The sequence below is a fragment of the Plectropomus leopardus genome, chromosome 6 (assembly GCF_026936395.1).
Source record: "Plectropomus leopardus strain MGB_pleo_1.0 chromosome 6, ASM2693639v1, whole genome shotgun sequence".
In the NCBI taxonomy this organism is placed as follows: Eukaryota; Metazoa; Chordata; class Actinopteri; order Perciformes; family Serranidae; genus Plectropomus; species Plectropomus leopardus.
The window spans coordinates 24,931,903-24,947,844 of record NC_142181.1 but is presented as its reverse complement, the minus strand read 5'-3'; the positions used below and the strand labels follow the sequence as shown (position 1 = coordinate 24,947,844).

General features: G+C 39.8%; 1 protein-coding gene across 3 annotated transcripts in view; it reads left to right on the top strand.

Annotated features, from left to right (window-relative positions):
- The window catches only part of dph1 (diphthamide biosynthesis 1), a 207,580-nt gene that overhangs the window by 172,209 nt on the left and 19,429 nt on the right, over nt 1–15,942 (top strand). For all 3 annotated transcript variants that reach the window (XM_088079073.1, XM_088079074.1, XM_088079072.1), the window contains 4 exons: nt 1,550–1,704; nt 6,971–7,092; nt 11,135–11,203; nt 13,164–13,320. In XM_088079073.1, the coding sequence (XP_087935199.1) occupies nt 1,550–1,704; nt 6,971–7,092; nt 11,135–11,203; nt 13,164–13,320 (503 nt within the window). The remainder of the gene's footprint in view (nt 1–1,549; nt 1,705–6,970; nt 7,093–11,134; nt 11,204–13,163; nt 13,321–15,942) is intronic.

Genomic DNA, 15,942 nt, shown 5'->3' with positions numbered 1-15,942 from the left:
ATTTGTAGCTTTTTTGCTGCAGCAGCCATATTAGAAGCATTGTAAAATGCCATATCTGCATAGGAGTCTTGATGGATGTGGAAGCTAAATGCAACTTGACCAGCATACTACCGTGAAGCGTACATAAATCAAAATTCAAAATGGAACCTGTTAGTACATATTGATTTGTAAACAAGAATTTGTAAATAAGCCGGTATACAATTATGTCGAACCTTTTCTTCGTCCCACTTGCTATTAATGTACCTGCGTATTTGTTTACATGGGCGCTGCTAATAAGCAGCTGTGCTGAGTGACTTTATCGCTGTAACAAACAGATGAATAAAACCACTGATGGGGCAAGTGAGTCCTGTCCATCTCATTGACTGTGTCTCTAATTGCGGCGTCTAAGTGCTCTCAGGCTACCATGCTAATGTGAACACAGATCGATGTCACTTTTCTTTGCCCTTTACGTTTCGGGAGTGCCTATAAACAAGCAAAAGACAGAGGGTAGTTTCAGTCGAGGATTTTTACTTAACTCCTCCTGTGCTTTTTAGTCTCATGATATATTTAACTCATTGGTTTCTCATTAGACATGCGGCCTGCAGCGAAACCCACCTTTTTAAATCCTTATCCGTCTTCTTCCCTTCCCTCTCTGCTGAAATGTGAGCACATTCATCACTTCTGCTGCCAGTTAATTGACAGTCCACCCCCCTCAACTCCTAAACACATACGCACACAGTATCCTATTTCCTTTCCTCTCTTGCATTCGCTATCTGTTGGATTTATACATTATTAAATTGCCTACTCCTACCCTCAAAATTGAATTTCACAGTTTTCCAGCCTGCTTTCATTGGAATTTCCCATTTTCATCCCATCTGCCTTCAATCTTTTGTAAAGACTTGTATCTCACCGATCTCTCCCTGTCCGCCCCTTTTTATTCGCCCTCTTTTTTCCTGCCTCCTTGTCGCAGTTTGCTCCACTATATCTCTCTGTGTTGCTTTGACGTAGGCCAACAAGTGAGCTGCACCCGCTTGTAAAATATTTTCGCCATAATGGACAATTTGCTTAATCATAACAAAAAAAAATCCCCTCACTCTTGATCTGCAAATTAAATGTAACACAAGAGGAAGAATAATTATTAAAGTCTACACAAACAACAGTTCTTTCTTATTCAAGCCCTTTCCCCCTGTTTCCTTCGTCTCTTGCCTACTTTTTCACCATCTCAACTCAGCACGTCTCCAGCTACCTCTCATAGGCCTGGGCGCGTAGTAAATGGCCTGTGAAATTAATGGCATTAATAGCAATCGCATGTGTCCCTCTCCTTCCCTAAATAATTGAGGTCTTTGCATCAGTTCCTGCGTGTGTTGGAGATTCACGCTGAATGAGTTTCAGTTATATCGCACGGGCACCTACAGGGATCCATATATGTGTTGTGTTCCCTATATGTATCGCTGAACATGTGCTGTGTGTTAATGTTTGATCCACCATCAATAGTGCATATACTGCAGGCTTACCTGACATAACAGGGTGAATTATTCATCTTTCTTTCTTCTGTCTTTGTCTCCCGCAGTCCCCATAGACGCCACAGCAGGTATTAAGATGCTGTATGTGTTTGTGGATATCCAGATGGACAATGCACACTTCCTGGACACGGTCAAGTTCAACTTCCCTCCCGGACAATCTCTGGCACTTGTCAGCACTATTCAGTTTGTGGCAGCACTTCAGGTGATTAAGCACTGAGCCTGACTGATTGTGTAAACATGTGGGTGAGTCAATTTTTGAGTCAGAGACACAGAAGTCTTACACAGAATGGAAAAGTATGGAATATGGTTTGAGTAATTTCCAGATCTGTATTGAATAAGATTTATTCTTCCAAACTATTGCCCCTTTTCTGTTTTATAAAATATGATATTCAGAATATCTAAAGAGAAATTGATCATATGCACGTAGTGTATTTCATGGACTTTGAAGCAGGCAATGAACGCAGCTCGAATATTTACCTCTGTGTGAGAGAGTGTGGTTCAGTGCAAGCTTGATGTTGTGGAAAGCAAGGCAAGAGTATGGCATGCAACTGAGTGCACAGTAGTACGCAGAGCTGTCTCTACGCCTGTATATCACAGCCTGCAAAAGAGCTTTGCCCTGAGTGCTTTATAACTGAACTAAATCCTTACATCTGCGACCAAATTCAAAGAAAATTCAGTGATCTACCTATTTTTGAATTGCATACATACCAAGTGGCAAACTTTTCTGATTTTTTTTTGTGTCTTTTAGTTGTTTTTTTTCTTGTTTTTGCATAGTTGTCTTTTGTATCATTCTGTGTCATCTCTCTAAATGCAGACAGCTTGTAGGTCAGTGAACGCAGCGCATGAGACCTTGTTTTCCTCTCCAATCCAATCAGAGCTGATCAAATCAGATCAATACATGAGAGAACCAGCTGCTGCAGACGTGAGGGAATGCAAACGTTTAGACCCAAATCAATCAATGGTCAAGTTTGACTTTCATCTTATTGGCTGTTCTGGCACTCCGTCTGTGCACAGAGTACACTCGACACTTTGAGAGTGTGGTGCAATGAATAACTGAAGGGCTTTTAATCTTACAGTGTGCCAAATGGCGGTTTAAGTTTCAAAAATAGAAAATCATTACATGGCTCAGATGTTCGGGTCATGTTTGGCCAAGATCTTTTTTGGTCATTATGTATAAAAAGAGATTACAAAATATGGGGGTAACAGTAATGTTATATTTATTCAGTATGTTCAGGGAAAATATTTGGATTAGAGGTACCACTAGTTAGTGTTCTGCCTCTCTGCGCAGAGATGTCAGAGAGAGACAGTAGAATGTCGTCCAACTTCCTGCGTAGGAGTGTGAACTAAAAGGCCACAATGAGTAAACACAGGTTTTCTAAGGGCTGCCTTGACAATCCTAAATATAAAGCCTGGTCGGCAAGGGATTCCATACGGATAAAGAAAGTTAGATGCAAACTGTGTAGTCGTCCAGCATCTCTAACATGGGGGAGTTTTTAGCCATCTGCAAGGACAAAAGCACTGTCAATTCGTCGCAGTATCCTCTGCACAAAGAGTCAGAGATATAAGATTTGGCATTAATGTAATTTGTATGAGTTACAGTACCTAGCTACTATCTCCTGGAAATTATTTGGCAACAAAATAGCATCCATAAACAGTATATCACATACATGTTAAAAGATGGATTTTAAAGCCATTTGTTTAGATAATTACCATACTCTGATGTCAAATACTGTCAAAAAAGTCTACAGAGAAGCTGGAAAAGTTTGGTATTTGGAATATAACCAAGGAGACAGCTGTGGTAGAATTAACTTGTGTCCTAACCTGAATGATCATAGTCGTGTGTATTTTCAGTTTTACCCTAGCATTTTTAGATGTACTGTATAGGAACACACATGGATACATACTTCAGTGCCCTTGTACAGTATACTTTTTTCTGTTTCCTGGCTTTTATGAACAAGCTCTCACTCCACACTTAAGCTCAGTTCAAGTGTGGGTTTGAGAAATCCGGCAGAAGTTATTTTGGATTTGAAAGGTGGTATGAACTCGGAAGGCCTCTCAGTTCAGCGTCGTGCTCAGCTCAGCCCTTTACATAAGCAGTGGCAGCAGCTATAGTATTTGGCTTTTTTTTATTTATTTCAGACTCGCTGCCTCTCTGTTCTATAATGCATTCTGATGCTTTCATTTGCTATGTTGAACCACCATCACTCTGGGTCTCTCTAATGTAACCAACGTTATTTTTACACCACGCTCTGCCCATGTGGGTCATATTTATGTCGGGGTGTTTGAGTGCATCCATGTGTATGTGTGTGCATACGTCTGTGTGTTTGTGTATTGCATGCATGTGCTTATCCTTCCACTCATGTCTTATGGTTTGTAGGCTTGCTTAGGTCAAACAGTACGGGCAGGAGAAGCTAAGAGTTCATGCGTATTCCCTGTGGACTGCCTTATATTAGCCTTATATTGTTCAATGTATCCTTCCACCTCCAAGCACACAAGCCCTTTTTGTTGCTGTAATTGTTTACACTCTCTCATCTTTTTTCGTTGCTTAAATGGATGAAGGTGTTTGGAGAAATTGATTTTCCTTATTAGTATTAGGTCCTGTCCACATGTTACAGATCATTTCTAAAACAGATACTTTCCCACCTTTGTGGGACCCAATGAAAATGCTGTTGTAATTATCAGGCATGTTTCCTAAGGATTTATTTCCCTGAAGAATGTTTTATTCAACTTTTATTTAGTGAGTTTTCATGTAGGATAATGTGCAATGTTCAAAATGCATAGTGTGAAGTGCCACCTATTTCAACTGCATGATAAGTATGATTTGGTTATAGAAAATATGGAATTCACATTTCAAATGGTTCTTCTGATGCAATATTTTGGTGAGTAATATTACCCTTATAGATAAAATTGTGCTCAATTTTGACAATTTTCTCATAAGGAATATTCCTAGTTCACACTAGAATGCAAAAAACAGCCGCTGTGTTCCTCAGTCTGCCCGCAGCACAAAGGTTGTAAATGTAGTACAGTCTACCTTTTTCAAATCACTGACATGAGATCTCATCAGTGTTGATACCCTATGGAAACAAGGACAAAAAAAGCTCACTTAAAGATAAGGCTGATGCTCTGGACATCCAAAAGTTTACCTGAAAACTTCCCACTCTCAAATTGTCCCAATGTGTGCTGGTTTTACTGGCTCTGGTCCAAAGCTGCTGTGTCTGGCAGACTTTAAACTGAAGACCTTTAGTTGGAACAAATGACGCTGGGCACAACTGACGGCTCCAATTTTCTGTGAAGTGGTCCATCAAGTAGAAGTTCAAATGTTAAGTAGTCATTAGACCAAAGAGTGCCAACAAATGTAAACAAACCGGTACTCCACCATTGTTGTTACAGTTTCTTGCTCATGCTGATTACACAAAGCAACAATAGGCATGTGCGAATTGAGAAGATGACGTCACTGTTTCTCAAAAGCTCCATTTGTAGGTCACCACATACAAATTAATCACAGTTATGAAAAATCTGCTCCTTAAACAGTGTGTCATTCGGGTGTGACTGAGAGGCCACAACGTAGAGAAAAATATCAGTTTTCAAAAATATCTGTATACATGTAGACAGGACCTTTGAGTGCTCTTTTCAGAAAATATCATTTTCTGTGTTAATGTGTTAATATTCTCCTTTATTCTCTTTATTGTTATTTCTATTTTAGTGAGACATGACATGTAAATGGTAAATGGACTATACTTGTATAGCGCTTTTCTAGTCTTATTGACCACTCAAAGCGCTTTAACACTACATGTCACATTCACCCATTCACACACACATTCACACGCTGGTGGCCGAGGCTACCATCCAAGATGCCACCTGCTACTCAGTAATCATTCACACACACTCACACTCCGATGACGCAGCATCAGGAGCAATTTGGGGTTCAGTATCAAGGATACTTCGACATGTTGTCCAGAGGAGCTGGGGATTGAACCGCTGACCTTCTGATTAGAGGACGACCCACTCTATCTCTGAGCCACAGCTGCCCCAACACACGTGTGGTAGACTGTTTCTTTTTCAGTGCTCTGTAGAATCATGAATCAGTACATTTAACCATAAGTGGCCACACTGGGAGATAATTATTACTTAAACATGACCCATTTAGGAGCACTTTAGGGGCAAATTTTCAGTTTTACCTTTCACCTATCTCATCCTTTGCATTGTTGGCTTCTGTCTCTTTTGTTATCTATTCTTTAATATGCAGAAAAGGGAGGGGAGCCATCAAATGTAGAAATGCAAGAAAAACTAATATGTTAAATGCACATATTTAGCATGATAAATGTGATAACTTTTTCTCATGAACACAGGCACTCTATGGCATGAAGAACACATTTAAAGCTTGAATCATCAGCTACTCTGGATTCATTTCAAGCCTGGCACATTTGGATGTTTATGCTGACACTTCTCTACAAATGGAGAAGAAGCAGGAAGTGACAATGTAAATAAGTCCTAACATTAGACCTTAAATGCAAAACAATGATAAGATGCTCTCATTATTGCTAAAGAGTACAGTATGTCATGTAATCCCTATAGCATAACAACATAATAATCACGAAAACAATTTGCAATATTTGCAAGGGAGCCCACTGAATAATCTAATAACCACATATGAAAATCAAATGAAAGTACTAAGGACTGGGCAGGTTAAAAACACAACATACAAATGATATACTATATATTACTTGAAAGACATTTTATTTGTCATTGCAGATGTACTACAAAACTATGTTTGGTTTCTCACAGGCTGACAGCTGTACACAAACGAAATAATGAAAGCTAAATTAATAACATTTAGACAAGAGCAAGGTAAAACCACGGATAATGACAAATTGAAACACTGACAAATAGATCTAAGCATACATAATAATAATAATAAAGTGTGTCTTACATATCAATAAATAAAAGGCAGCAGCTGGTTTAAAGTGCAATGTGGATCAAGTTATTGCACAATATAAACTGCATTTGTTTCACTGAGAGTACTGAGCTGCTGCAACCACTTGCACTGCCATCATTCCTATTGGCTGTATTGTTATTAGATGAAACAAGACAGATCTAATTCATCATTAAGCCAATTCTTCTTTATGCCATTGATTGCAAATATGTGTGCACATGTTTAGCATATTCAATTTTGTCATTTTATGACATGGCTCCTTTTTTATTTGTATCACAAGCAGGAAAAAAAGAAACACCTTTTTTTCTGCTGGTCTTATTACATGGTTTCTGTTTCACTATCAACTTGTAATGATTTGTTCAGGTGATGAAGGGCATCCACAGGTTATTTTAAGACGTACCTGACTGCTAACTTTTTGGAGAGGTACTCCAAATTTGGGGCTATACTCCAGAACAAAGAAAAGAGTTAAGGGTGAGCTCACCAGAACATGTTAATTGCTAACTGTCTTTCTTTCTTCATCCTCTCCATACTGCAGGCTGTGAGTGCAGCCCTTAAGCCCGAGTATGATGTGCTGGTCCCACAGTGTCGACCTCTGTCACCAGGTGAAATTTTGGGCTGTACTTCCCCTCGCTTGGACCGCAACGTCAATGCCATAATGTAAGAAACCTCCACCCTCCTGTCTCTCCCATGCACAGTTTCAGCCCATCCCCTGTCCTTTCTTCCTGTTAGTTAGCAGATATCCAGATAACAAGAAGACATCCAGCCCAGACTCATGCGGACAGTCCCCGTCCCTCAGGTGCCGTAATTACCCTTGCCATTTCCATGCTCACCTGTGTGACATGAGGAATGATCAGTGTGACATCACACCAGTCACACCAGCTAGCTGTGACAACTGGCTGTGCCTGCGTGCCTCCGATCAGGCTTCTATTATATCGAGCCAGAAACAGCCAGATGCTGATCCAGAATGGCAAGGCTAAAAATACCTTCATGCTGTGCAAAGCATTGCATTGTGTAAAGCCAGACAGGCACGGCCACTTTTCTCTGTTTTAAACCAACCACAAAACATTCGTGTGCTCCCCAATTTTCTTTGTTTTAAGGAAATGTTTTCACCGAGTGTGACAACTACTGTGGCGCATTCATGGTGAGAATTGATCAACTTTGCAACATGTCACCAATTGTCTGCACATTTCAGCTTGTGTGATTGTTTTTTTTAACTTCCAGTCTCCCCCTTAATTTCTTCTAAAAGGGAAAAGGCTTTCATGTTTTTACATAAACACTGTGCATGTGAGACTTGCCAAAGTGATGCTTATCCTCCCTGTACTGCAGTGAGGAGAGTGCTCTGGCAAGGTAGCATGTTGAGGCAACAAACAACACCTCCGCAGCTTTGCGTCTATGCATCTCATGCAGCTCCACAGTCGAGATAAATCCTGTGCTTTGTACTGCACAGGAGTTGAAGTAATTCCCCAGGTATGATATAATGATGTCTAGGACCATCACCTGCTATGTCTGATCCACACACATCTAGTGTTAGTCCATGTGATTAAAACCTCCCAGTGCATGAGATTAAAACGGCTACACAAGGACAGGCTCTGCTATATGCATAAGCCAGGCCCTATGGGAGACAAAAGCAGCGTGTGTGTGAGTGTGTGTGTTGTTCTCAGTGTGAGTCTTTATACGTGTGAAAGAAGTGGAAGGGGAAGGGTTAGGGTGTGCTTCACCTACTAATTCAAAGTGCGTTGTCTTTGATGTGTGAGTCGGGGTGTGCAGTAGTGTGATGGGAGAGAGAATCGATTAAGCTGCCTGAGAGTTTGTATGTTTCTCTCTCACACTTTCTCCCTCCTGTGTCCTCACACACATTCAACACACATGTAAAACATGCAAACGTGGTCGGAACGTCAACCCTCCTGAAGTGGGCTGGATCTCCTTCCCTCTCTCTCGTCAACTCTTTGAAATAGTGTATGATTTTAGTCATAAACTTATATGGAAGAAATGATTTAATAAGCTGTGCGAGCTGTATTCAATGCTTAATTACTGAGTAACAGTTTCCCTCAATTAACAAGCTACCTTTTACCTTTAAAAAGGTACTTCACTGCAGGAAAGATGATTTTCATAAAACTATGCTGTCTATGCAGCCAAGAGACACAAATACTTTTGAATTTGGTGCTACATGATCAGAGAAAGCAGAGATAAAAGGGCTGTGGTGTTTGCCTTTCCTCAAAAGGTAAAAACCCACAGCTAGCAGAATGCACCAATACATGCTCCTGCTGGTGGGTGACATAATGCCAGCTTGGCTGATTTAACACAGAAATCAATTTGGCAACTGGCTTGTAACAAACAATCTCAAATTTTGGTATAACCAAGCAATAGTGCTGGGGTTTCAAGCCAATAATAAATAGTTGCCAAAAGTGGAAAAAAAACATCTGGGTCTGTGAGGTCACAACCCAAAAAGACGTATTACCATACACTAACATTATGGAAGAGATGTATGTAAATCAGTGATAGTTTTTTTTTTGAGCATCACACCCCCTGTTGAATAATTAAATCACTTTTAAATTATTTCATTCCTATCCAAGTTAGCAGAGAGCTAAACAAGAAGTTAGCCACTTAGCTGGCGGAAGTTAGTTAGTCGCTCAGCTGTGCTTGACTCTTTAGTACACTTGGTCAATGGACCCTACAACACAGAAGATCCAGGTGGATGTACAGATTTTTTGGCTCAATGCGCCAGTTCATATTTATTTGCACTGCTTAATTTTACGGATTGATCTTGAGTTTTTACAGCCTCCATGTTTACAATACAGGAAACAGTATGACGCTCACTTTCTGCTTACAAATTCTCACATTACAACCAAACAGTGCCCTAAAATATTTTGGGTGAGAAATAAGCAATACTGTATAAGTGTCTTCAGTTTATATTTAATAAACAAGCCTAGTTTTACAGTTAAATCACAGTTTGAGAGAAAGTAAGAGAGAGATAGAGAGATGTGGGTTTCTCTATGGATCCGCTTCTATACTCTTTGTGTCCATGGTGGCGGACATATGGAAATGCGGAAGCACAATCTGTGGTTCGAGCAACAGCCCTAGAGCCAGCAAAAATCCAGTGAAAAGATTTGGGCAGAGAGATGAGCAGGAAGATCTGGGTGCTGTTAAGATGGAGCGAAGCTGAACACAGTTCATTTACACACACTACTTGCATTTTTGTGATACAAGGCTGGTTGAATATCAGCTAAGTATCCCTTTAATGAATACCATCTCTAAAATGTCTATTTCCATGGAAAGCAGCACAGAACAAGCTCTATTTAGCAGTGCACGGTTTTGTACATCACCTTTAGTACAATAAATTCATATTTACCTCTGGGTTATCTTTGTTAATTAGGTGCTCTAAAAATGTTAGCTATAATTGAATTTTACCTAAGCTTTGAACTTCTGGAGCATTATGGAGACTGAGTAGTGGGGTATTAGTCTTTAAGGCCCATCTGAAGCTTGAGAAATAGCCTGTTCTGCCTCATTTCTATAACGAGGAAAAGTATTTTATAAAAGCTGCATTGAAAAGAGCCACGATCAGTCGACCATTTCCATCTGCTGCCTCCTCTCTACTGTCGCTCTCGCTCCTAATAGAACAATAGCAAGAGGTGAATGTGAAGATACGGTGTTGCGTAACGCAAAGATGCATAGCATTACCATTATAGAAGAAGCACTTTTACAAAGAATAATGGAATACTGATGGAAGGACTGTGATCGCGGCGAGAGCTGGAGTCGAGCACACTAGCTTCTTAAAGCTACAGAGAGCTGAGGACAGCCATGGCTAAAGAGCAGCAGGCTTATTGTTGGGAGCATAATTATATGAGGGCCTTGGATGTTGCTTAGCAAAGAGAAGCAATGCAACAGAGGCTCTGCTCCAGTTCATTCTGTGTTCTCATTCAGTGTTATTTGTCACACACATACACTCAATAGGAAGACATGTGGGCTTATACACACACACACACACACACACACACACACTTAAAACTAATGTCTTGGCTCGACATGTCTCTAGGTAGCCTATATGGCAAACCACCCACAGCCTGCTCCAAGCTGCACTAAACACTGACCAATTAGTAGATTTAATTGCACATCCTGTCTCAGATGGCCCACTGAGGCTGTACAGTAATGAGTAGGGGTACCGACCTGAGCCCCCTCAAACTAACAGCGGGATTCTCCTCAGCCTGACCCTTAGAGGGGGGGTTTATGTAAGACTTTTCTGCCTGAGCTCATGTTTTCAGGCACCTACATGCCTCTGTGTACTTACGGTTTGTGAACTCTGCTTCCGCTCAGGCTCTGGTGAATCCCCAGCACCAGACCCCAGGTTAATTGGAAGGGCTTGCATTCTCTGTAAACAGCATGCTCCAATCGTTGGGGTCATGTTCCTGGACAGCAGAGATGGGCAGACCCTCCACCCCAGCCTCAGGCCTTCTGCCTGGTAACACTTTGGTCTTCTGTTAAAAGGCTGCAGAGAGAAATGGATTTAAAAAGAGAGACAGAAAGAGAGAGAGAGAGAGAGAGAGAGAACTGGTGGAGAGGATCGGAAAATAATGGGCCATTATTTATTAAGGTTGCACACTGAATTTTGATTGTCTAGAAGGGGTTTTCTTTGCCCAAATAATATTTATTCATTTCTTTTCTTTACCTCTGACACTGAATTTCTTGGGTTTTTTTTCCATAGTTATCTGGGAGATGGAAGATTTCACCTGGAGTCAATCATGATCTCAAACCCAGACATCCCTGCTTACAGGTATTGTGAAACAAAATGACACCATTTATCGTCTCTGTAAAAATACTGATGCCATCCACAGACGTAGATTTCAGGGGGATGACCCCCTCAGTACATAGAACATGTGCATTCAGGTATTTACATCATGAATTGATTCATAAAAGCCACAAATTGGTGCATAACAATTTACCAGAATGCAGGAAAGTAGGTGGTTGAGGCTTATGATTTTGTTGAGCAAAACTTTCTACAAAATGTCGTCAATGAGCATTACAGCTTAAAAATCACACAGGGTGCCCATGGTCATGAAATTCCTGGAAAACTTGGGTAACTAGAAAAACTGTTTTCCAGGCCTGGAAATGGTTTGGAATTAACAAGATGCTATGGATATGTTGTGATTCTTTAGGCTTTTGTTTAAAATGTATTCATAAAAACATCAAAACATGTTTAACATCAAAATACAGTTGTACCTTGTATTACTGTTTTAAAATCTGGTGCTGGGCTGTGTGACATTTGAAATGTCACGAGCATCACCTGATACAAATAGATGAGGTCATCTTCACCAAGGCCACACCTTCTTTCGGGGAAAAGAATCATGCTGTAACATCAGGAGAAAAAAAACGAAAAATGCTCAAAAGTTGTTGTGTAGCGAGTTAACCAAGGCTTTCACACTGAGATTTGGGACACAGAAGATAGATGAATATTTACTGTCAGTGTGGTAAATGGGTAAATGATGCTTATTTTCAGCTGAGATCAAACAGTTGGCTATTAGCATTTTGGTTATTTACAGACAAAACTAGTCTAACAATACCTGGCAGCTAGTTAATACTAATAATAATAATGACTTTGTTTGTATAGCACTTTTTTAAAATAGAGTTTACAAAATGCTTTGACAAACAACAAAAGCAGAGGCAAGAAAACCCTGGGGCAATATAACAATAGAAGCCAAACAACAATGTGGAACTAAGGCCAGATGAAAATTAAGGTAGAATTAAACAAGAGATCAGACACAAGAACATATTAGACAGAAGACAGATGATTATGAGAAATAGAGATTTAAAAAAAAATTACAAAAACAAAAAACATACCAATTCAAGTGAAAACTAAAGCAACAGTAAACAAAAAATATAAATTCAAATTATGATATTAAGCAGGTTCAAGATGGAAAAAAAGATCAGTGAAAAGATGAATTAAAGCACATAAATGCAAGTCTATAAAGTATACTACAAGTCTGTAGAGAAGTGTGTAATAATGTATGGCTATAAAGCTATATAGGCCTACCCATTTAAAACTACTTGAATAAAGTCATTAAAATAAGGTAAAATGTTATGGAAAAGTTTTTCAAATTCATAGATAAAAATGTGTGAGAACCCTGGTTGTTAACACAATTTGGGATCAACTGATAACATGCAAACTGAATAACAGTAATCTAAGAGCAAAAGTTGGTTAAGTAAGGAGAAAAGTAATAAAATGATGTTAGAACCCATTCAGGTCTTTAGAAGAATGCATAAAAACTATCTATGGAAAAGGTTTTTCTAATGCTATTTACATTAAATAATCTCTTGCAGTCCTAATCACCTGCCTTATTGCAGTGCCATAATAACATTTTGCGAGGATGAAGTTCTGTTTTGATGAGGTCTTTTTTGTATGCAAAGGGAAATGGTGTTGTTATAGACATATGCACTGGCGCACATATCACAGGTCTCTCTCATAAACAAGATTCTAATCTCAAGTGAACCCCTTGTACCGCAGAAAAGGAGATTAGATGTTCAGAAATACCTCCATTTTTCCTAAGATACAGTAACTCCTGTCATACTTGATGGCTTTTCATGATTGGATTTTTTTTCATCTTTTCTTGCATTTCTCTCCTCAAGATAGATACCTGAACAATAGCTGGTAATGTGTATAATGTGGTTTGTCTTTTTATGTTTATAAACACATTCCATTCACATCTGTTGCCTTTTTGTATCGTATTTGTTTGTAGATATGACCCCTACAGTAAGGTGTTCTCCAGGGAGTACTATGACCATGAAGCCATGCGTGCCTTGAGGTTCCAGGCTATTGACAAGGCTCGATCGGCCCAGAGATGGGGTCTGATCATGGGCACGCTGGGCCGGCAGGGCAGCCCGAAAGTCATGGAGGTAAGAGTCTATGTGCTCATTTTATCACAACAGTCTACATATCCCGAGGCCACTTTTGCAATGGCTTGTAATATTTAGCAGTGTGACAAGTGGCCTGGTGACATGAAGCACTGATAGGATGAGCAGTCTTCTTACTGGGAGCTTGTTATTTCACATTTAGGGTGATGCAGCCAAACAGTAGAAAATCCTATCCTTGATCTCGCTGTTGTTCTCAAAGTTGGCTTTATTGAAGTGCTCATGCTAGGGCTCTGTTTTCTAAGAAATATATTTTATCGATTTGATATCATTAGGGGATTTTTTATAGCACAATCCTAGTAAAATAAGAATTTTAATCATAAATGAAATCTCATTGCTGCTCATCTTGTTAGTAAGCAAACTTCCAAACATAAATCAAAAGATTAAAATTAATAATCCTGTGAAACATATGCATAGATCCTGCAATGGATGGGTTATTGATCTTGCTTACCCGGCAGAAGCCTCAGGGCCAAAAGTGTCAGGGGAACCCTTGACCTTCAACTTCAAGACATAACTTAAATTAACATGTTCCAACCAGGAAGAGACTCAAAGTTACCATAAAGAGGCACAAAAAGACCACAAAGGGATGCAAAGGAACCACAAAGAGACATAAAGACAGGCAAAACAACCACAAAAGGCACAAAAAGACTATGAAGAGACCCAAAACAATCACCCAAAACAATGACAGATACAAAAAAAAAAAACAACTTAAAGGTGACCAAAAATATCCACAAAAAGATACAAAATGACCACAAAAATGGGCAAAACTGCCAAAAGGAGACAAAAACAACTACAGAGACACCCAAAATCATTACATAGAAACCCCAAATGACTACAGAGAGACACAAAATTGCCACAAATACAGGCAAAATTGCCAACAAGAGACCCAAAGCAACCACAAAGAGATACAACTTGACTACAGAGCAATACAAAACACCTAAAAGAAACACAAAATTACCTAAATAAGATACAAACATGACCAAAAAAGACACAAAAACCATAGCAACTACAAAGAGATGAAAACCACCAAAAAGTCTGTGTCCTGCTCCTATGGCAGAGAGGTGGTGGGGCCTTTTGCATATCTGTGCCCAGAGGACCATAACCCTCCTTTGGATCCTCTGTGTGCATACGCTAATGCTGGTCCATTAGAGTTCTGAGTGAGAAACTCAAAGTCTTTGCAAGTACGAGCTAGTATGCATTAGCATGCACACCAGCCTGTCTGGGGGTACCAATTGATCAACCGAGAAGCCCTCTCTGGTCACTCCTAACCCACTGCTTCTGCTTCACTGCCCGTTCTCTTCATTCTTTCCCCTTGTCTTATAAGCCCTCTTGTTTTTTCTTTGTGATTGACTTTCTTTATGAGGTTTGTGTTCATCACATAATTATGTCCCTCATTAGTATAAATATAGTATGGTAGAATACATGGACTACTAGATGTAAAAGGATTTAAAACCACTCCACAGCTAGGTATTGTCAGTCAGTATACATTCTTAGGTATATATCAGTGGATTTCTCCTGTTTGTAAATATCCAGACTTGAAAGGTGACATTAACATTGATGTGTGAAATGTCAACCAGAGAGGGAAAAGTTTCATTTTAAGATGGCAGGAGAGGATGGATTAAAAAAAGAGGGATTTGAATAAAAAGACCCACCAGCTCTCCCATAGCGATCTGTCAAGATTAAGAAGTACCAGTGTCAGATAACCTCTCAAGTAAGGGGACAGAGCTATCTCTTATAAGAGCACAGTTGTAGACTCATGATACTCCCAAAGGCAGTGGATATCAGTACCTCTCAAATCTTTATCTCACCTAAGGAGCATTTACGGGATTTCTTCACATGGTTTGGCTGCCTTCTGCATCCCCAAAAAACACCACAGTACAAGTATCAATGTCCAAAACTTCAAGGAAGGAAGCAAAGGGAGAGGATTGCCTTGAAATGGCTAAACAGTTCCATTTATTGATATGTTAGGCCTGGTGTCCATGGGTAGATTTTGACAATGGGCCCCTGGGCACAGACATGCAAAAGGCCCCACCACCTCTCCTACACAGGGACAAGACACACTCTTTGTGGTCTCTTTGTAGTTGCTTTGTGTCTCTTTCAGGTAATTAAGTGTCTGTTAGAACATTTTGTGTGTTTTTTGGTCGTTTTGTATCTCTTTTAGGTAGGGTTGGGCAATTAATCGAAAAATAATTGTAATAGACATTCAGAACCTCTAACTGACATAATATTGCCCATGTTGGTTATTTCGCTTAGTTAAAATTCTGTTAATCCTTTCCCCACCGCGGTTGCCAAGTCCCACGCATCTGGCTTGAGTCTCACGCTTTTGGGCTCTGTCTTATGCTCTCACGATACCAAGGAAAATCTCACACCAAAACACTGCAACAGCAGAAGTGTTGAACAGTCTTGTAATGAAGTGAAAGACTACAGAGTGACTATAGATTAAAGCTGAGTGTTTGACAACCGAGTTGTATGTGCTTTCACACCATTTCATTATCGCAGATCAAACAGCTGATGGTCCCACAGCAGTGCAGTAAGAGAGACAGACAAACAGAGCAGAGCTTCTCCTCACAGCACCAACATGTCTGAATAAACAAACAGAAAAATATT